The sequence below is a fragment of the Myxine glutinosa genome, chromosome 1 (genome assembly GCF_964187855.1).
Source record: "Myxine glutinosa chromosome 1, kmMyxGlut1.1, whole genome shotgun sequence".
NCBI lineage: Eukaryota > Metazoa > Chordata > Myxini > Myxiniformes > Myxinidae > Myxine > Myxine glutinosa.
The window spans coordinates 205,635,603-205,659,054 of record NC_136261.1 but is presented as its reverse complement, the minus strand read 5'-3'; the positions used below and the strand labels follow the sequence as shown (position 1 = coordinate 205,659,054).

Genomic DNA, 23,452 nt, shown 5'->3' with positions numbered 1-23,452 from the left:
GGAAGGTCGGTTCTACAGAGTGTTATTTACAGGCAATGGGACTAGGGAATGGGGGATTGGGGATAGTTGGAGAGTATTGGGGAAATAGGGGAATATTTACAAGCGGATATGGAGGCCAAATGCCATATTCGCAACATTATATATATATATATATATATATATATATATATTGTTGTGGTTTTTAGAACCTTCACATGTAAATTTAGTAGTAAATTCCCTTTTAAATAAACCCCTGTGTACATTTCCCCTTAATTGGCTGTTAATTGAAATAAGTGCACCTTAGTTAGTCCATGTACAACACGTAGCGAATCGTAGGACCTCTCTATAGTTGTATCATTATTCTGTGTTTCCAATAGTTGACTCTCCGTTGCATCAAATAAGATAGGATCCCTCGCAATATCCCCATGGCCTCCTAAAAGCGCCAGTACGGCGGCGTTCGCCGCTACTGCTTTGGGTTGTTTTCAGCGTCTGCAAAACTCCATTGCCCACGAGGTCATCTCGGAGAAGAAGGGCGTGGCCCCACCTCGTCATCAAAGGTGGAGCCAGGGAGCCCCCTACCGACCAACCAGGAATCGGTGGGCATGGCTTGAGAGGGTGTGGACAGGAAGATCTAGCAGGTTCGTGAAGGTTCCACGGGGGTGGATATAAAACCCTGTGCGCAAGGCCCCCACGAGAGGACGCATGAGGCAGAGACGCGCAGACGAGCAAGGAGAAGGCACGACCAGGAGATGAGCTTCGGAAGCGGATGAGAAAAGAGCACTGAGAGACGCGCAAGGAGGCTGACGACCGGGGTTTCGTTGTGAACAAAGAACAAGTGCGTGCACGCGGACCTCGACGTCGTGCCGCGATCCCCGGACCTCCCTGCTGCCCGTTCTGTGGACCGACTGCTCTTCTTATCCTTACCGCGATTCCTGCCTTCAATTCCCCTTTTGTGTACGTGAGTTTGTTCTGTTCGTCTTGTCTCTGGGTATAATATAAGCTTGTTCTAAGGATTTGCGCTGTGTCTTCTTGTTCTTCTGTATATTGCTTTCGTTTCTCTTTTGGTTTCTTTGGTTGTGTATAGTTAGTTAATAAATACCTGTTCCTCCTTATTCTTGGTTTTCATTCTCATCAGATCGTCTGTCTTTTCCCAATTGAGTCCCTATGGCGCGATTTCGGCAGAACCGCTTGTAATCGGGTTTAGTCCTTTGATAACGGCTCGAACCGCGGATTGCTAAACCGCTCGGCAAAATACCATCTTGTCCGTGGTTCGAGCGGTACTTGTCTCCCTGTTCTGCGGAGGGACTGATAAAGGTATTCGGGATAAACCCAAGACCAATAACCGTGATCAGTTCCACCCCGCAGAAAAGCGTTACAGGTACCAGGAATGGAGACTGCCAGCTTAGCACGACGAGGGGATTAAACCCCCTCGGTAAGGGGAGTGCCGTCGCCCGATTCCGTAGCAATATATATATATATATATATATATATGTAATTAATTATATTTATTTATTTTATTTCTTTATTTATTTATTTGTATATATATTGTTACGGACACGGTTTTTGGATGTTATTTTACCGAGCGGTGGTGTATTTAACCGCGTCCGAACAGTTACTCCCCGATTAGAACCCGATTCCACCCGAACGTTGACTAATCGCGCTACAGATATTCAATTGGGAAACCTCTAAAGCGACCGAAAGAGAAGAAGAGAGAAGAAAGACAGAGTTTGGAGGAAGAACAGATTTATTATACACACACAAGCAATATTTTAGAGCGACCAATATTATTTACAGCAATAGATGGAAAAGAGCAGTCACACAGTGCATTGTTAACTTATTCTATTTCATTTACTTAATCCCCAAGACAAACGAGTAGGACAGGACGTTCACACTCACACGGTGGATATTGCAGGCAGGTAATGGCTCGAGGTTGATTGCTTGAGAGGAAGGCAAGGTCGGAGGCAGCAGCTTTCAACCCCTCGCGGTTTTGGCGGGAAAACCTCCGTCGCGTATCCGCGGCCGTCACGCGCTGGCTCGGCGCACCTGCTCCTCTTCCTGGGGTGGAGCCGTCTCCCTCCGTTCAGCGCGTCTCTCCAACGACAGGGGATATTGCAGGCAGGTAGGTAGGGCTTGCGGTGGATTGCGCTCCTCTTCCAGGTCATCCCCCAGCGTATCTCTCAAGGCCTCTCCCTAAAGCAGTTCCTTACATTCGCTTTTATCACCTCCGGCGGAATTAAGCCGCCGGCTCCGAGGGCACGCCTACCGGGTCACTCACCGCGGTGTTGATTGGCTGTTAGGGCCGGTTCACTCCTGCCCTCTTCTGACGAGGTGGAGACACGCCTTTCTTCTCCAACCTTACCTCGTGGCCAATGGTGGTTGAAGAGAAAAACCGACCAAAATGCGGAAGGCAAATGGAAGGGAGGTTTTGGGGAAATTGGAAGGGCCTACGCTTATTTTGTTTGATACAATGCAAAGTCAATCTAGTGGAAAACACATACTTAGCCTACATGGAATAAGGAAATACACTATTTAAAAGATATATCGTGACCTGCGTGTATGTTCTATGAAATTAATTAGGAGGACGGCTGCGACCATTATTTACATTACCAGGATGTTACCATACCAAAACCATACTCTTCACATCCGTTACCCTTCCTCCATAATTGTTACACTCCTCAAAACCCGTTACACTTCTCAAAATCGTTACACTGCACCCTCCTTTCTTCAGGCACGTCCTCGGGCCTACTAGACTTAACTGAGTGTGACATGTAGGTGTAATTCCCTCTACAATTAACCTGACCCTGAGTGTGACAATTTTAAAACACAAATAAGTATGTCCCCCTATTGCATTGCATCCTGTCTAACAGACTCAAGCCCACAGCTAACCGAATTACGGAATTATTCTGAAACTATACATTTACGGTGGGGAGCATTATTTACAATGACGTGATTTCTTATTTACAACGCAACCCAGGACCTGTGTGTTTTTTTCTTTTCTTTTTAGGGAACAAGAGAAAGAAATTCCTGTTGGGAGGGAGGAGACAGCACGCATTGCATCGATGCACCAGTACCAATACCACCAAAGCACCCAAAAGCACCCAAAAGCACCACAAAGCACCACTCGGTGCGCAGTCACCATGGTTCATAATAAACACAACAAAACAACTGGTGGTGGTCTTCTCCTTGTCTGCTGGGCCGATGTTCTTCCTGACGTCTTCTGGCTTCATGCGGCCTATTTGGACATAATAAAAAGCACAACTTGTGTTCGTTTTTTATTATTATTTAGGGCCTCAGGGGCCAACTAAGGGTGGTCCACCTGTTTGGCATAGGTGCCACCTTACCGAGGTCCGCAAGCAAGATTCCCTGGCCACTATGGCCGGTCTCCAACAGAGGTGCTCTGCCCCAGAACCTGGGGTCCATCAAGTGGTACTTGGCCGCCGAACAGCGGTCCATAAAGTGGTACATCAACGCAATGCGTGCTGGTTCTGGGAATCTCGGGCGCACAATGGCCACCTCACGCACGCTCCCCTCGGCACCCAATGGCGCACAGGTCATGTGGGAGACAAAAGAAAGACAATTGAGCGAGGGGTAAGGTCACAAGGGTACACGTCAAACAAGGCAATGCAAGGTGAAATGCGTACGGAGGGCGAAGTGAGAAAGCTCGTCCCTACCGTACGTCACCCCCCTGTCACCTACACTACCCTTGCTCTTACCCCATATTTACAAAATCTACCCATTTACAAATTCGTCACTACTGTCACGTCTTCCCCATATTTCCCTTATACCAAATTCGTCACCACAATCCCTCTACTTCAAAATTTGCCATCATCAATTCATCATCAATCCTCAAAAGGAGGGAGAGATGGAATTACGCACAATGTCACACCCACGTCATGATGCGTCTCACAACCCAAACATTTGCACAGTAAAAAATAATCAAACATGGCATGGTGTGGAGTACCTGTCACCTCAGGTGAGTGGATGCAGATGGTGTGAGGAGATCCTTCATCCTAACTATCCTCTAAATGACTTTAACACACTTTACACTACCCGGGGTCTTTCCCTGCCAATCCATTGGCCAACTTACACTATGGGTTCTAATAACCAATTCCCATTGGCCAAACTGTGGTGCTCCTCAATTTGGGGTCTCACTCCCCCGATTCATCTCCCGGTGCTCTAGCACAATTTCTGGGCTGCGACGTGTAGCTCTCCCAACAGGTCTACCCACCTGCACACCTCCACCACTGTAGTTGCCACCCGAGCTTACCTAGCTCCTCACCCTAACCTAACTACCTGGGGACAGCCCCTCTCCTGGCTCTGTCACCCCATGGTGCCCTCTGGCACTGGGCTACCCAGGTCCGTCCTCCGGATCCTCGGGCCCCATCCACAACAACTACTACCGGCTCCCAGAGCCCACCTGCGGCCTCACCTGGCCGACATCCTCCCAGTGGTGGAGTGCCCAACCAACTACACACACTAACAGGCTACACGCCCAGCCATTTCCACAACACCAACGCACCCATCCACATACCATTCTGTCACCCGCACCACAGATGCCAATATCCAACCACAATTTACCTGTACCCTCTACCTAACACTTACACTACCCGCCCCGGGTATCCGTGATGGGGGTCCACTCTTCCCCCATTCACACCTTCGCACCATCCACTCCACTCCACAATTTCCACCATACTCACTCCACGACCATCCATTCCAATACTCCATACCATTTATTCCATACACCTGTCTTTCATTCACCTGTCGTTGCACACCTGTGCAATCATACCTGGTGCCACCTGCACCCTCCTTTCTTCCTGGACCATTTGGTCAACACAACACGCAATCACCACTACTCCCTCATACACTGCTCCACACACCTGTTCAGTTGCACACCTGTGCAATCACACCTGTTCCATTCTCACCTGTTCAATCCTCACACACACGGCATCATCTCAGCTAACTACTCCCCTCTGAAACTTGCGCTTCCCAGTCGTCCCTTTAAACTATTGCGCTCCCACGTCATTATCATCCATACTAATCTACCTGCGTCCCCACTACAGGTATCAGTCACTAACTAACCTTAACGTTACCTAATGTCATCTTCTAGGGCCCTATCAATATAACCTAACCCACCCGGGCTAGTTTTCACTGCCATACACCCCATAAGCTATTGCTCCTTTGCCCCCCCGTCTGTGAGGGATGGTGGATTTGCCATCCCACCACATCGGGGGTCTCTCACTATCAATTTTGCTCGTCCAAATCCACAATTCAAAAATTTTCCATTTACTGCCAATTCTATTCACTTTTCTAAATTTCGTTTCAAATCACTACCATCATCATCCGTCTACTTATTACATCCTCTCGGTGCGCCAATTCACATCTACAGCCCGGCTTCGTACAGCCGAGCAATGAACGCGAATTCTTTTGTGCTGGCGGCTGGATGCGTCCCGCATTCGGGGCATGGGCGGGGGCTTACCCGGGCCGAGATCCCACGCATCACCTCGGCGTGGGGCCATCCAATGTCCCGATCTCGACCTGCCGGCACGTCTCAACAAAACGTGGTCGCCATAACGACCCTTCCTATCCAGCTGCCCGCTCCGCCTAGTGGAGCCCGGCCGCGGCCGTTCCAAGCGAGGCATAGCGTGGATCGCGTACGGCGGTTCTTTCGAAACCGCCGTGGTTCGGATCCCCGCTGATCCTCGCGGCACGCGAAGCTGCCCGACGCGCACCGAGGGCCTGATTCGGCTATAAGTCGTTCTAAACTCTACCCCGTCTAACGTCGATGCTTCACCTGGACGCTTACACCCCGCAGCCCGTTCCTTGCTCACACATCCAGCTGTGCCCATGCTCCTCGTACCTTTCCTTACACACCCAGGTACACCCATTCCACTCACAGCCTTGGTCACACACCTGACCACCGAACACTTTGGCACACATTCGTTGCTCGCACACCTCACCAATACACCGCTTCGCGCCCCCTCCTCGGTCACCTCCTCTGTGACAATCACAGGTGTGCTCTCATTCGCACACCCAACCACGTGCCTCACTACCAACTCAAATGTGCCTTCCCACACACGCTCTACCATTCCAGGTGTGCATCCTTCCATCCCAGGTGTACATCCTCGCTCACCTGTCATAACCAACTCACGCTCCGTTTCACTCTCACTACTCTCACCTCCACTCTCGGTCGCGCACTCACCCTTACTCTCGACCGCACACTCTTTCCTCATGCACCCGTCCGTTACACACCTTTCTCGCGCACACCCTCCCGTTACATCCTCTGTAACACTCACCACAGGTGTACACTCTCTCGTTACTTCCTCCGTAACACTCACCACAGGTGTACACTCTCTCGTTACTTCCTCCGTAACACTCACCACAGGTGTACACTCTCTCGTTACTTCCTCCGTAACACTCACCACAGGTGCACACTCTCTCGTTACTTCCTCCGTAACACTCACCACAGGTGTACACTCTCTCGTTACTTCCTCCGTAACACTCACCACAGACGTACACTTTCTCGTTACATCCTCTGTAACACTCACCACAGGTGTACACTCTCTCGTTACTTCCTCCGTAACACTCACCACAGGTGTACACTCTCTCGTTACTTCCTCCGTAACACTCACCACAGGTGTACACTCTCTCGTTACTTCCTCCGTAACACTCACCACAGGTGTACACTCTCTCGTTACTTCCTCCGTAACACTCACCACAGGTGTACACTCTCTCGTTACTTCCTCCGTAACACTCACCACAGGTGTACACTCTCTCGTTACTTCCTCCGTAACACTCACCACAGGTGTACACTCTCTCGTTACTTCCTCCGTAACACTCACCACAGACGTACACTTTCTCGTTACATCCTCTGTAACACTCACCACAGGTGTACACTCTCTCGTTACTTCCTCCGTAACACTCACCACAGGTGTACACTCTCTCGTTACTTCCTCCGTAACACTCACCACAGACGTACACTTTCTCGTTACATCCTCTGTAACACTCACCACAGGTGTACACTCTCTCGTTACTTCCTCCGTAACACTCACCACAGGTGTACACTCTCTCGTTACTTCCTCCGTAACACTCACCACAGGTGTACACTCTCTCGTTACTTCCTCCGTAACACTCACCACACCGCGCTTCCATGTACCCCCTCGCACACGCGCTTCGACCGGCTCACTCCTGACGGCACACTCACTCCTCGGCGTGCACTTTTTCCTCACACACCCCATGGTCGGACATTCTCGCACACCTCTTTTTTCGCACACCTGACCTGTCACACACTTCACCAACGGCCTTTCACGAACACCCGGATCCAAACCAATCCCCAAGCCGACTGAAGCTTTCCTCACATCATATACATTGCCACTCACCTCCGTACTTCGTCTCCGCACCTCCTCTGCCACCTGCAAACTTTTTATTTGGTTAGTGAGCACTTCATCATGATTTGAACACAGACCTTGTACATATTCCATGACTTCCTCCTTTATCTCCCTTTTAGTTTCCCTCCGTCTCTTCTTAATTTCACTCACCCCCTCTTCCACCTCCTCTAATTTTTCCTTTACCTCCTTCATCTCCCGGTGCGCCCCCTCTATTTCTTCCTCTAACGCCGCGGTCGGGAACCTATGGCTCGCGAGCCATATATGGCTCTTCCGGTGACGGCATATGGCTCCCAGACAATTTTGAGTTGAAAAAAAAAAAATCAGTTTGGAACTGATTTTAAAATACTTGTGATATTTCTTAATAATACTGTGTCATTTTAAAGTAAACAGAAATTAGTTTTGAAGATAAATTTCACGGGTCACCGGTGGGTCGGGTCGGGAACCAATGGCTCGCGAGCATGTCCGCGTCATTGTAAAGGTGAAGAAATCAATTTTATCAGATAGCCAACTAGTTTATCCGCTTCAACCCTTGTAACGGAAAAGATGGCGAAAAGAAAAAAAGACGATGATTACCGTGCATTCCAGGCTGCGTGGACAGAGGGATTTGCATTTGGTGAGAGAGCAGGATCTGCGGTATGTCTAATATGCAATGATAAAATTGCATCGATGAAACGGTCAAATATAAAGCGGCACTTCGATACGCACCATGCTTCATTTGCATCGAAATATCCAGCGGGGGACAGCAGGAAAAGGGCATGCGAGGAGCTACAGCGGAGAGTGCAGACGAGTCAGCAGCAACTACGTGTGTGGACCAAGCAAGGTGACGGGAATTCCGCTAGCTTTGCGGGTGCTTTGGCAATAGTAAGGAATGGAAAGCCATTCACAGATGGCGAGTATGCCAAAACATTCATGCTTGATGTGGCCAATGAACTGTTTGATGACTTCCCAAATAAAGACAAGATAATCAAACGAATAAAAGACATGCCCCTGTCAGCAAGAACTGTGCACGATCGTAGCATCATGATGGCAAATCAAGTCGAGGAAACACAAATTAAGGACATAAACGCCGGGACATACTTTTCTCTCACGTTAGATGAGTCAACAGACGTTAGCCATCTATCTCAGTGCAGTATAATTGCCAGGTATGCTGCAGGTGACACACTGCGTGAGGAAAGCTTGGCTGTTTTGCCAATGAAAGGGACAACAAGAGGAGAGGATTTATTCACGTCTTTCATGGAGTTTGCTAAAGAAAAAAAACTACCGATGGATAAACTTATTTCTGTCTGTACTGATGGTGCACCCTGTATGTTGGGGAAGAACAAAGGATTTGTAGCGCTTCTCCGTGAACATGAAAAGAGAGCCATCCTAAGTTTTCATTGCATCCTGCACCAGGAGGCGCTTTGCGCTCAGACGTGTGGCCAGGAGCTTGGTGAGGTGATGTCGCTGGTCATTCGAGTGGTCAACTTTATTGTTGCCCGAGCTTTAAATGATCGCCAGTTTAAAGCTCTGTTAGAAGAAGTTGGGAATCATTATCCCGGTCTGCTTTTACACAGCAACGTGCGTTGGTTGTCAAGGGGGAAGGTGCTCAGCTGTTTTGCAGCTTGCCTGAGTGAAATCCGGACTTTTCTTGAAATGAAAGGCGTCAAGCATCCTGAGCTAGACAACACTGACTGGCTCCTGCAGTTTCACTATCTCGTGGACATAACTGGCCATCTGAACCAGCTCAATGTGAAAATGCAAGGTATTGGAAATACAATCTCATCCCTTCAACAAGCAGTGTTTGCATTTGAAAGCAAGCTGGAAGTCTTTCTCAGGGACATTGAAACAGGTCGTCTTCTGCACTTTGAAAGACTGCAACAATTTAGAGATGCATGCTTAGCAAGTGACTCCACTCAACATCTGGATCTCCAGCAGCTAGCTGGCTTTACGTCCAATCTCCTGCAGTCATTCAAAGCACGTTTTGGAGAATTTCGTGCGCGCACTGGTCTTTTCAAGTTCATCACTCATCCACATGAGTGTGCAGTGGACAAAATCGACCTGACATGCATCCCCGGGTCTCTATCGGAGACTTTGAGCTGGAAGTTGCTGACCTGAAGGCATCAAACATGTGGATGAGTAAGTTCAAGTCACTTAATGGAGAGTTGGAAAGTCTTGCGCGACAGCGAGCAGAGCTGGCGAGGGAACACAAGTGGACAGAAATGAAAAATCTTCAACCTGAAGACCAGCTGATTCTTAAAACTTGGAACGAGCTTCCTGTGACATACCACACAATGCAGCGTGTGAGTATTGCCGTATTGACCATGTTTGGCTCTACATATGCATGTGAGCAGTCATTCTCGCATATGAGGAACATTAAGACCAACCTACGCTCACGTTTAACTGATGGAAGCCTCAACGCCTGCATAAAGCTCAACCTCACCACGTATGAACCAGACTACAAGGCCATCAGCAAAACCATGCAGCACCAGAAGTCGCATTAAAAGTAAGACATATTTAATTTATTATACGTTAAAAATACTATATGGCTCTCAATGAAATATATTTAGAAATATTTGGCTTTTATGGCTCTCCCAGTCAAAAAGGTTCCTGACCCCTGCTCTAACGCCACCTTAACCGTTTCGATGTGCGTCCTCACCTCTCGGTCCTTCGTCTCCATCACTTCTGTCACCTCCTCCAACTTCTTCGTCAACCCCTCATGTACCATCTGACATTCCTTTTGTGTTGCTATTAATTCGTTTTTATTGTCCTTTTGTGTCGCTTTTAAACCCCCGATGATTGCAGTGTTCTTTTCCACTTGGTCCGCTAGTTCCCTTTGTCCGACTGTCAGCTGTTCTACTCCCTTCGTCAGATCTTCTATTCCCCCTTGTAACTTAGCCGTATTATTTCTCACCTCTTTCTCCATACGCCTCTCACCTCGCTTTACCTCCTCGCGCACCCCTGGGACCCTTTCGCCCAACTTGCGGTCTCTGTCCCTCTGCTCCCTATCGGCCCTCATTCCGTTCGTTGTTGCCTCATTTCTTTCTTTTAGTTCCTTAGTCATTTGAACACCCATGTTGTTAATTTCCCTGTTGGATATGAGCCCCTGGGCATACATTTTGTTTTCTTCATCCCACTGGGTCAAAAATTTCAACAAATTTGCAAGAAATGGATCCCAGGCCGTTGGCACCGCGGGCTCGGCTGCCGCGCGCTCGTGCGAGGCGCCTTTTTGCGCGCCTGAAACCCCGTATGCGAGAGCGCCATTTTGTGCGTCTGATACACCCTCAACCGCCTTGCCATTTTTCTCCTCCCTTTCCTCCACATACATTTCCCCGAGGTCCTGGGTCGATTCCACCCCGTCTATCTCTCCCACCGACATCCGATCGCCTTGATTGTCCATGGCGCGATCTCAAAATTCGGGTTTTATAAAACAACACAATTTCGGCAGCTCGTAATTTTGACCAAAAATTTTTTTTTTAATCTTTGGGCCTAACAAATTTAGTCCCAGGTTCGAATCCAACTCCTCGACACCAATTGTTACGGACACGGTTTTTGGATGTTATTTTACCGAGCGGTGGTGTATTTAACCGCGTCCGAACAGTTACTCCCCGATTAGAACCCGATTCCACCCGAACGTTGACTAATCGCGCTACAGATATTCAATTGGGAAACCTCTAAAGCGACCGAAAGAGAAGAAGAGAGAAGAAAGACAGAGTTTGGAGGAAGAACAGATTTATTATACACACACAAGCAATATTTTAGAGCGACCAATATTATTTACAGCAATAGATGGAAAAGAGCAGTCACACAGTGCATTGTTAACTTATTCTATTTCATTTACTTAATCCCCAAGACAAACGAGTAGGACAGGACGTTCACACTCACACGGTGGATATTGCAGGCAGGTAATGGCTCGAGGTTGATTGCTTGAGAGGAAGGCAAGGTCGGAGGCAGCAGCTTTCAACCCCTCGCGGTTTTGGCGGGAAAACCTCCGTCGCGTATCCGCGGCCGTCACGCGCTGGCTCGGCGCACCTGCTCCTCTTCCTGGGGTGGAGCCGTCTCCCTCCGTTCAGCGCGTCTCTCCAACGACAGGGGATATTGCAGGCAGGTAGGTAGGGCTTGCGGTGGATTGCGCTCCTCTTCCAGGTCATCCCCCAGCGTATCTCTCAAGGCCTCTCCCTAAAGCAGTTCCTTACATTCGCTTTTATCACCTCCGGCGGAATTAAGCCGCCGGCTCCGAGGGCACGCCTACCGGGTCACTCACCGCGGTGTTGATTGGCTGTTAGGGCCGGTTCACTCCTGCCCTCTTCTGACGAGGTGGAGACACGCCTTTCTTCTCCAACCTTACCTCGTGGCCAATGGTGGTTGAAGAGAAAAACCGACCAAAATGCGGAAGGCAAATGGAAGGGAGGTTTTGGGGAAATTGGAAGGGCCTACGCTTATTTTGTTTGATACAATGCAAAGTCAATCTAGTGGAAAACACATACTTAGCCTACATGGAATAAGGAAATACACTATTTAAAAGATATATCGTGACCTGCGTGTATGTTCTATGAAATTAATTAGGAGGACGGCTGCGACCATTATTTACATTACCAGGATGTTACCATACCAAAACCATACTCTTCACATCCGTTACCCTTCCTCCATAATTGTTACACTCCTCAAAACCCGTTACACTTCTCAAAATCGTTACAATATATATATATATATATTTTATTTATTTATTTACATATATATTATTTATTTATTTATTTGTATATATATATATATATTTTTTTTTTTAGGGAGATACTTTTAACATTCTAAATTCTTCTCTGTGACATTAATCAATCTTGCACCCCACCCAACTCCTGCATAGATGGATGGTCATATACCTCACACCCATATCAGAAATGTGATTTTGGGAAATGGGAACTACATCTGCCTCCCCTTTCTGATGGGTCATCACCAATTTCTCATCTCTCAAAGCTCAAGGCACGTTTTGTTCTTCTTTGCCTTTTATTTTGTTCTTTTACTTATTTTGCCTCGCCTCTTCCTTTATGCCAATCTACTCTTTTTATTCCATTCCTTTTTTTCACTCTGAATCTCTGATCATGTTGGCCTTTCCTTATTATCTTTCCCTGCTATCTTATCTTGTCTTTCATCTTACTTGTATACCCCCCCCCCCCCATTCCCACCCCATTCCCTAACATCCAAAACCCTTTCCTCTTAAATTGTCTTTCCAGTGCATCTCAGGTATGAAATTGCCTTTGGCTTGCTCGTTTTGCAGGTTGTGGTGCAAGTTCCGGATGGTGGATTGCTCTTCCGTATATCTCCATGGGCCCGATACGTTGTCCAAGAACCAACATCTGTAGAATACGATTGGGTCCATTGGGATCCACCGGAACCCTTCAAGGTGTGGCAGAATGATGTCCGGAAGAATCGGATGCAATATCACTTTTCATGGGTGGAGTAGAACGTATTTTGGCATTTATAGAGCCAGTCATTTCCTCTTTCAAAACGAGTGTCTTTTCCATTTCCAAAAATATATCTATATATTCCATTTCAACAAATATATTCCGTTTTGTGATATCAATTGAAAAATAAACATTTATTTGTGCACATGTATTGTGAAAAATAAAATTTTCCTCAAGTCTCCGCATCTAAAAGAGTCCACGACACCTCTGGATGGTGTATTTTGCCATCAAAGTGAGATAAACACGATGAATAACAGAATAATTATAAACAGCATGTGGGAAAAACCTGAAAACTGGATCCATGGGACGTGGCATTTAAAATGAAATTAGTATTGAGGACAATGTCCATGTGTGTGGACATGTACTGTATGTACATTGATATGAAAACACCTGGGTTAAAAGAATTGTTTGGGCAATTTCATCTGTAGTTTGACGATTTTTCACCATAAAAATAGTTTCTTCAAAGTCGCACACCCCATGCTGCCCGGCCAGCAATGTATGTGACGGTATGTGATGACTGACATTTTGTATTTTCGGGGAATATTTTGCCCCAAATTTCCACAGTGGGGCGACTCAAATAAAATTTCACTTTGATTAGGTTCTCAAGAGATTGTTAGACGGAGTTACAGTGCCTTCAGGAAATATTCACACCCCTTGACTTTTTCACATTTTGTTGTATTACAGCCTGAATTTAAGATGAATTAAATCGAGATATTTTTGTCACCGATCTACAGTCTACACAAAATACACCATAATGTCAAAGTGGAATTTTTCATTTAGAAATTTTTAGAAAGTAATTAAAAATGAAAATCTCAAACTTCTTGAGTCAATAAGTCGTCAACCCCTTTTTAAATTGAGCTCAGGTGCATCAAATTTCCTTTGATCATCCTTGAGATGTCTCTACAATTTGATTGGAGTTTTTGGCCCTGTGGCCAAATTCAGTTGATTAAATATGATTGAGAAAGAAGCACACCTTTCTATATAAGGTCCCAGTTGAAAGTGCCTGTCAGAGCAGATACTCTACCCTGAAGTCCAAGGAACTGTCCATAGAATTCCGAGATAGAATTGTGAAGAGGCAAAGATCTGGGGAAGGGTATAAAACAATTTCTAGTGTTGAAAGTTCCCAAGAGCACAGTGAGCACCATCATCAGGAAATGGAGATATGGAACTACCCAGACTCTTCCTCGAGCTTGCCGTCCGACCAAACTAAGCAACCGGGCAAGAAGAACCTTGGTCAGGGAGGTGACCAAGAACCCAATGACCACTCTGACAGAAATACAGAGTTCCTTGGCTGAGATGGGAGAACCTACTGGAAGGACAACAGTCTGCAGCAGTTCACAAATCTCGGCTTTATGGGAGAGTGGCCAGACGGAAGCCACTCCTGAGAAAACGGTACATGACAGCATGCCTGAAGTTTGCAAAAAGGCACGTGAAAGACAGGAGAGCATGAGGCTAAAGATTCTGTGGTCTGATGAGACTAAAACTTAATTATTTGGCCTGAAAGCAAAGCCCTACGTCTGGTGGCATTTGAGCGCAGCTCATCACCCATCTAACACCATCACTACCGAGGAGCATGGTGGTGGCAGCATGCGCAACCTCTCCCACTATAATATAGCAATAAATTATATTGCATTACAGTACTGTTGATTTTATTCGTATTATGTTGAAGTTGTAATGTATTACTATTAACCTAAGTCTGTCCTGGAACATGTATTTGTAATAACTACACCATGAACTATCCACATGTCTTGCAGGGCACTTGTTTTGTTTGTTTGCTCTTTCCTCTTTTTACATGGTAAATGCTGATGGCAGTGTAAACCTGTCTGAGACTTTGATTAAAAGTATTGTAGAATAGTCTTTAAAAGATTTATAAGTTGAGAACTTTACTGTGATTTCATTCAGTCTACTTAACTATCCACCTCTCTTTCCCCGTTTTTATTTTCACTAGTTCACCCACCCTCACCCTCCAATCCCACACAGCCTCCGTATTTATGAAGCACACGTTGGAATTTCTTCACATGAGGGCAAGATTGCCTCGTTTGAACATTTCACGGTGAATGTCCTGCCCAGGATCAAAAAATTAGGTGAGTCTTAGGGACTTGCACTATGGCCTAGTGGTATGCACACTCGCCTCTGAGCCGTCTAGCCTGGGGTCGAATCCCCCGTCTCAGCTACAAACTGTCATCCTGGTGTCTCACAGGCAGAGCGAAGCATCATTGTGTATGCTGTCCTTCGGATTAACGTTAAACCGGGCGTGCCATCATTAGTTGGCGGATGTTAACGATCCCACGGTGTCCTTGGCGAAGAGTAGGCGAGCTATCGCTTGCACCCTGAACAAATCACAAATTCCTGCCCTAACCCATGGGGCACTGTGTCAGCGGCACAGCCGTGCCCCCTCAGGAAATGATGTGACCTGCAGCCATGTGTTGCATACAAAAGAAGGAGGTAAGTCTTGTCCTTTTGTTAATCTTAAATGTGTGTCAGAAACATACCATATACGTGAGAATACCTGCTAGATTTGAAGTGTGTGGATGTTTTGCTCTTTGTCTGAGGCAAACTTATTGATCTGCACATTTATCTTGGCCATATTTGCACCAGCACGTTATACTGCATCAAAAACAGTTTACCCCTGGAAACAAAATGGTTGTATGGAGTTGGTTCCGCAGCTCTGCCACTGTTGCAGTGCCCCAAATGAAATGGAGCAGGAATTTGTAATTTGGCTCAGAACGCATGTAGTATTAATATTACAGTATTGTCGTATTTTGTTGTATTTTGTCGAAACTGTATTTATCTTTCGGTGTGTGAAGTTATAGTGTGCACCTTGGAAATTTCTCGGTGTTTATCTTTCATAAATTAATCGTCTGTTTGCCGCGTCGCGAGCAAGGCCTTTGCCGCGTCGCGAGCGATTTGAAATCGAAGTTAAGTAATTGTTCCCATTTGTATTTTCGTTATAACTGTATTTATTTTATGGTGGGTGTACGTATATTGTGTCCCGAGGAAGATTTTCGGTGCAAATCTTTCATACCTGTATTGAAAATCGTGTTAATTCGTGTCGTGTCTTGAGGCCTTGTACAGTGTACAACCTTGAGGCTTTGTTTTTCTCTCAGCGGTCCGTCGTTTGTGATCCAATAACTTTCGTTCTCTGTTTTCCCAGTCTTTTCACCCCATAGCCTACTTCCTTGTGTAAATCTCAACTCAAAAAAACAAAAAAAAAAACATTTCCTTCTCTGTTCTCATTCGTTTCTTCATTCTTATTCGTTCGTTCGTTCGTTCTTCGACCACGTGTTTCTCCCCCATTTCCCCAGATAGTTTTCACTGTTATTAACCTTCAATGTTTACACTTTCCCCTCAAGTTATGTATTCCGTCATATATTATAACACCTTTTTCTTCTTCTTCTTTAAAAGGCTGCTTTCGACTTGCTCACTAAATCTATTCAACCCCCAAAAAAATTCCATCTCTTATAGTGCCTTTTTTCTACATTCCCTAAACTCTCCTGCACTCCATCCTCCATCCAGCGTCCTTAAATGTATTTTTAACTCGAAGGTCACAAGAAACTCATTTTGCAATAAATGTTCGTTTCCCATTAATCGTACACTTTCTAAAATCAAATCTCACCCCTCCCCTCCAAATCTTCCCCATAACCCCTCCTCTCCAAATCTTCCCCATCACCCCTCCCCTCCAAATCTTCCCCATCACCCATCCCTTTCAAATCTTCCCCCTTTCCCCTCCCCTCCTAATCCTCCCCATCACCCATCCCTTTCAAATCTCCCCCCTTGCCCCCTCCCTCCTAAACTACCCCCTCACCCCTCCCCTCCAAGACTCCCCCTCGCCCCTCCCCTCCTAGACTCCTCCCTCACCCCTCCCCTCCAAATCTCCCCCATATCCCATCCCTTTCAAATCCCTCCCCTTGTCCCTTCCCTCCCAAACTCCCCCCTCGCTCCTCCCCTTCAAATCTCCCCACCCTCATTTCTTCTCAATTTCCCCCCTCTCACTCCCCCCACTCAAAGCGTCCTCCCCGCTTCTTCCCCCTTCCAACTCTCACCTCCATCTCCCTCAACCTTCTGCCTCGCTCTTCCCCCTCCTCAAATAACACCTCATTGTGCCTCACCCAATCACAATCAAACCTTTTGTCCGCCCCATCCTTCCCTTTCTCCGAGCTATTCTGAAATCTCTGACACACCTTCAACAGCTCTCCCTACCTCTTCCACATCTTACCCTACCCCTCCTCCCCCCTGTTCTGTATCCGATGCTCCCCCTTCCTCTTCATTAACGGTATGGACCTCAAACATCCGGGGCCTTCGTTCAAACTTAACTGATCTCTCCATACAGGTTGCTTCTGTCAAACCAGACGTGATCTGCTTAACAGAAACTTTCCTCCTTCATGATGTCTCTGATTCTTTAGTATCTCTCCCGGGTTACTCCCTCCTCCGGTATGATAGACCTGAGCCTCGTCCTGGAGGTGGGGTTGCTATCTTTATCAAAAACTCTCTTCCTCACTCGCCCTGCACTGCACTCTCTCCACCTCACCCCCAGGAATACCGCTGGCTACGGCTTCCCCTTCGCTCCCACCTCTTGTTCATATGTGTGTTGTACCGTCCACCAAACAGTGATGACTCCATCTACATCTCGCTGTCTGATAATATGGACCAACTTCTATCTACTCATCCCAACTCTCTCTTCCTCATATGTGGTGATTTCAACTGTCATCATGCCAGTTGGCTGGGTGTGGGTACCACTCTCACCAGCCATGGCTCCTCAGCAAAGGACTTCTGCGACTCACTGGGACTGACACAATCTGTCAATTTCCCGACCCAGATCTCAGTCAACGGAGCATCTTCTCTTCTGGACTTGGTTCTGACTAACTTCCCTGAAAATGTCTGCTGCTCTTCTTCTGCTCCAATCGGATCATCTGATCATGTCCTTGTTAAAGTGGACATCTCTCTGACCATTCTCAGGGAGCCTGCTCAGCGTCGACGAGTCTGGCATTTCACTCAGGCCAACTGGCACGGTCTTCAAGCAGCCATCAATCATCTGGACTGGTCTCCCATCTCTACTACCTCTGACATCAACTCATCCTGGGAATTCTTCCAAAGTAAATTGCTCTCTCTCATGCACAGATTTATCCCATCTCGTCTTCAGTTGTCATACCCTTCCTCCCGTCCATGGTACACGGAATCTTGTGGTGAGGCTGTTGCCCAGAAACAACTTGCCTTCGTCTCCTGGAAAGCAAATCCAACGGAAGGAAATCTCATTTCCTTTCACAAAGCCCGAAACAAGTGTGTGTCCACCCTCAGGAGAGCCAGGAAACAATATCTCTCCGTTCTCAAGACCGAACTCTCTTATCTGTCTCCCTCTTCCAAATCCTGGTGGCATCTGGTCAAATCCGTTTCTGGTGTTTGTTCCCCCTCCATCCCCTCCCTTACCTCAAACGGCTACACAGCTGACTCCGCACGTGAAAAAGCTGAATGCCTCAACTCTGTGTTTGCCTCTAAATCTTGTGTCCCAAACCCATCCCTCTCTGTACCCACCATACCCAGTCGTACCCAGCTGCTCCTGGACTCCGTGTCCTTTCCTCCTGACAAGGTGGAAAAGTTTCTGTCAACCCTCGACTCTGATTCTGCAACTGGACCCGACGGCATCAGTCCACGGGTCCTAAAATCCTGCTCTGCCGCTCTATCTCACCCTCTCTCTGTTCTCTTCACCCTCTCTTTTGCTCAAGGTCAACTGCCATCTGCTTGGAAATCAGCCAACATCACCGCTTTGCACAAAAAAGGTGCAAAAACAGATCCTAGCAACTACAGACCAATCGGCCTTCTCCCAATTATCAGCAAAGTCATGGAATCCATCATTGCTTCGGATATGAAATCTTTCCTCTTCTCCAATGGCTTGATCTCTGATCATCAATTTGGTTTCGGACCAGGTCACTCTACTCTGGACATGCTGCTTCTGCTGTCTCAACAATGGATGGAGGTCCTCAATGCCAAACAGGAAATTAGAGCTGTCTCCCTCGACATATCACGTGCCTTCGATACGGCCTGGCACCCTGCTCTGCTCACCAAACTCTTCTCCTTTGGTATCCATGGAAATCTCCACGCATGGCTGGCGGACTTCGTCTCTAGTCGTCGTCAACGTGTGGCCCTGAATGGGTTTCTTTTATCTCCTCTTCCTGTTCAGGCTGGAGTTCCCCGAGGCAGTGTTCTGGGCCCTGTGCTTTTTCTGGTCTTCATCAATGATCTCTCTGACTCTCTTGAAAATCCTCTCTATCTCTTTGCTGATGACTCCACTCTCTGCCGCTCCATTCCTCTTCCCTCAGATCGGCAGTCTGCAGCCTCCTCACTCTCTGAAGACTTGGACAAAATCACAGACTGGTCAAACAAGTGGAACATGTCTTTCAATCCTGACAAATCTCACACTCTTACTATGTGTCTCCAAAAAGATCGACTGGACAACCCTCCCATCTACTTTCTCAACAATCCTCTCCAAGAAGTTCTGTCGCTCAAGCTTTTGGGTCTCACTATCTGCCATGATCTTTCTTGGGAAAACCACATTTCCAAGCTGGCCTCCAAAGCCAGTCGCCGACTGGGCATCCTCCGTCGTGCGAAGTCCTTCCTCGGCACACCTGAGCTCCTCACCACATACAAGGCTTTCATCCGCAGCTCAATGGAATACTGTTCTCCCCTATGGGCCGGTGCTCCTGCCTCATACCTAGCTCGGCTTCACGCTGTTGAAACCAAAGCTTTCAGAATTATTGGAATCTCCCGCGATGAAGCTATCTCTGAGGGCCTTTCACTCACTCACCGCAGGCAGGTAGGTGGTCTTTCTGTCTTCGACCGACTCCTCTCTGGCCTTGCACCCCCAGCTCTCTCTGTGCTCTGTCCCCCAAATATTCCTACAGGTCGCACAAGATCTGCCAGCAACCCTCTGATGGTTAAACTGTCGAAATCTCAGCTCTCTGCTCACCTTCGCTCTTTCATTCCTCTTTTCTCCCGCTTCTGGAACAAACTCCCTCACTCTCTTCAATCCCACTCCTCCCTCCAGGTCTTTAAAACAGCTGTTCACCACCATCTCTTATCTTCCCCCATCTAAAACCTTGATCTTTTCTACCCCCGCTAATTCACCCCAGATCCACCTTGTTTGAAATTCCAACTTCTTTCCTGGAAGTCCTGGCAGTGTCCATATGTTTTATACCTCTCCCACCCCCCACCCCTTCCCATTCCCCCCCCCCCCCAAAGCCCTCGCCCTCTCTCAGATCTCTCGATGTCTCCATGTCTCTCGGTCCCTGCTCTCAAATGTTGTGTTTGTGTCCTTCCCCCTCTTTCCCCATCTTGTCTACCGCTCCCGATGTTATATGTTTTATGTGTCGGTTTGTCTTTCTGTGTGATTAATGTTCGCTCTTTCACGAGCCTCGATCTTGTATACAAAAACAAACAAAAAAAAAAAACAGCATCCTTCAGGTTTTCCTTTTTCTCCTGAATCCCATTATTATTGCAACATAATTTTGAGCATCTTGGTTACCAAAAGGACTGGAATTGGCTGTGTCGGCGATTTGAGTAATCTTTCATAATGTACACTCTTTGCTGAAGTTATCTCTCTGTTCAAACGTCATCCATTGTTGTTTCAATCCCAGGTATTTGGGGAACTAAACATTACGATAGATTATATCACAACTGTACCCACAACAATTCCTAATAATGATGAACTGTAGCCTACCTTTTGAAGAGTAACATGAGAACTTTAACATATGCTAGTAGAATAGACAACAGGCCTAACATCCTACCAGAAGGCCCTGTAGTCATTGATTCGATGCCCTGCCTGCATACCACCAGGATAACAGTTTGTATGTGGATCATGAATCAAACCCAGGATATACACATTAAAGGCAAGCGAGTTCATGCATCTTGGTTGTCCTGTTACTCATCGATAACTGACACTGGCCAATGGCTGTGTTATGTTATGCAAACGTGAGGGCAAGTCAACATAGTTCATTTTCATGCTAATTACAATTGCAGTGAGTTGAACACAGTTGGGAATGCAAATACGTTACAAATGTCTGCGTCTGTTCATCTAGGCTATAACACAGTCCAACTGATGGGGATAATGGAGCATGCTTACTACGCCAGCTTTGGCTACCAAGTCACGAGTTTCTTCGCTCCTTCAAGGTTGGTCATTTTTTCGAGCCCCCTCGTGGAACTGATAACATTTTCAATTTTTTAATCCACTATTTATCCATGATCAGCTGCAACTGTGCTATCCACCCTCTCCCACTCTCCCCTCACTCTGCCACCAAAAAACCTCGTTAGTCGCTTTGGTAGCCCCTCAGACTTGAAGCGGTTGCTGGACACTGCCCACCAGCTGGGTTTGAGGGTCTTCTTGGATGTTGTCCACTCTCATGCCTCATCAAACACAGCCGATGGCCTCAACGAGTTTGACGGGACACCAGTATGCCACTTCCACCCTCCTCCCCGAGGAACGCACCCTGCTTGGGACAGCCGTCTGTTCAATTATGGAAAGTGAGATGCTTGTGATAGTTATTATCAGCATTATTAGCAAATATATTTAACTTATTGATCTAATGCATGTTTAATTGTATCGTCAAAGGTGGGAAGTTCTGCGATTCCTCCTGTCTAACTTGCGCTGGTGGCACGAAGAATACGGGTTCGATGGTTTTCGCTTCGATGGCGTGACCTCCATGCTTTACCACCACCACGGAGTTGGTTAGTGTGAAGCTCTGGGTGACGGGAGGGGACAAACAAACTGCTCGCTATCCGTGAGGCCTGTGATGTCCACATCGTCATGCAGAGTGTGTTGTCATTGTGAGTGTGCAGAAATGGTTTTCACTGGTGATTACAGTGAGTATTTTGGCCTGCAAGTAGACGAGGAATCGCTGGTTTACATTCTGTTGGCGAATGAGTTGGTGCACTCTCTCTTCCCTACCTGCACCACCGTGGCTGAGGTACGACCCATTGACATTAGTTCATTTTGAGACGGAGAAACACACTCTATAAATCGGGAACTTAAAAACGTGAAAATTGTGCCAAGTATGACATTCTATAAATCTATCTCTAACATGGCAACAGAGCTCGGTGTGATCACAAGTGACTAAAATCTAGTTGGAGTTTGATTCCTGATGGAATAAGGCCCAGTCCTTGCCTCCTGATTATTTTGCCAAAGTGTTCTGCAGCTAAGACTCTTCATTCCCAGAGATGTACGTAGTCTCAGGAGAAGGACCATGTATTGCATGCACAGATGCAACAAAAGTAATTGCTGGCCTATCCTTCCAACAAATATTTGTTGGAAGTAATAATTGGTGAGCTTGCCCTGGAAGAGAAGTCCCCATCCTCACAAGTTGTATTGCTACAAGACAGAACAAACTGATTAAGGCTACAACTATATTGAGGTTTGTTGACATATACACAAAGAATTAAGTTAAGCACCCCCCCCGTTTTTTTACAACCTCGCACATTACAAGTTTGTTGTCGTCAAAACAGTGTAATATACCCATGATATTGCTATATTTTCTGGAGAAGTGATATTATGGTCACATAAAAACATAACAATCATGCCGTTTTCAATATTTTATTCTGAATAATATAAGGTGAAATTTTTTGGGAATTTTAGGCATATTTTCACCTCAATTTAAGTATGGAGCTATAGGTCCATCACGGACAGTGTGGATGACGTTTATGTTTTCTAACGTACAGTCATTGTTCTGAGAAGACCTCTAGCGATCTTTGCGTCAATAACGTGTGTAGGACCCACGTGATCGGATCACTGACTCAACCCTACGTCTCATAGACCCTGTAAGCCGTCGTATGCGTTGCTGTGGCAGGTTGAACCCCCTCGAGCACGTTTGGGACATGTTGGGACGACAAATTGCGAAGATGGTCCCTCCAATAGCCAATCTGGATGAATTGGAACGTGCATTACATCGGGAATGGAACAACCTGCCACAGCAACGCATACGACGGCTTACAGGGTCTATGAGACGTAGGGTTGAGTCAGTGATCCGATCACGTGGGTCCTACACACGTTATTGACGCAAAGATCGCTAGAGGTCTTCTCAGAACAATGACTGTACGTTAGAAAACATAAACGTCATCCACACTGTCCGTGATGGACCTATAGCTCCATACTTAAATTGAGGTGAAAATATGCCTAAAATTCCCAAAAAATTTCACCTTAAATTATTCAGAATAAAATATTGAAAACGGCATGATTGTTATGTTTTTATGTGACCATAATATCACTTCTCCAGAAAATATAGCAATATCATGGGTATATTACACTGTTTTGACGACAACAAACTTGTAATGTGCGAGGTTGTAAAAAAACGGGGGGGGGTGCTTAACTTAATTCTTTGTGTATACATGGCGTAATAGCGTTGCTCCATTATTGCATTTGTGCTGCAGTGACACCATTTCATGTATGTAGCCATACATATGCATATTTTAGCATATGACATTTATCATCCAAAGTAGCTTTTGTTTGTCAGTAAGGAACTTCAAGTATGGTAGGCTGCTCCCATTGGTGCAATGCAGTGTGTGCTTTGCTCGTTCACCCATCTGTAATTGGGTCACATGGTCCTGTGCACCATGAAATGTTCCTCGCTTTTAAACGAGTAGTACAGGCAGGGTTGGATGTAGTGCGTCGCC

General features: G+C 46.7%; 2 protein-coding genes across 2 annotated transcripts in view; both read left to right on the top strand.

Annotated features, from left to right (window-relative positions):
- Positions 1-23,452, top strand: part of LOC144890870 (uncharacterized) — a 946,020-nt gene that overhangs the window by 510,564 nt on the left and 412,004 nt on the right. The gene's annotated exons all lie outside the window — the stretch shown is intronic.
- The window catches only part of LOC137433057 (1,4-alpha-glucan-branching enzyme), a 66,296-nt gene that overhangs the window by 30,198 nt on the left and 12,646 nt on the right, over positions 1-23,452 (top strand). The window contains exons 4-10 of the mRNA XM_068125488.2: positions 12,202-12,317; positions 12,613-12,738; positions 14,748-14,883; positions 20,869-20,959; positions 21,101-21,310; positions 21,399-21,514; positions 21,626-21,753. Coding sequence (XP_067981589.1) covers positions 12,202-12,317; positions 12,613-12,738; positions 14,748-14,883; positions 20,869-20,959; positions 21,101-21,310; positions 21,399-21,514; positions 21,626-21,753 — 923 coding nt within the window. The remainder of the gene's footprint in view (positions 1-12,201; positions 12,318-12,612; positions 12,739-14,747; positions 14,884-20,868; positions 20,960-21,100; positions 21,311-21,398; positions 21,515-21,625; positions 21,754-23,452) is intronic.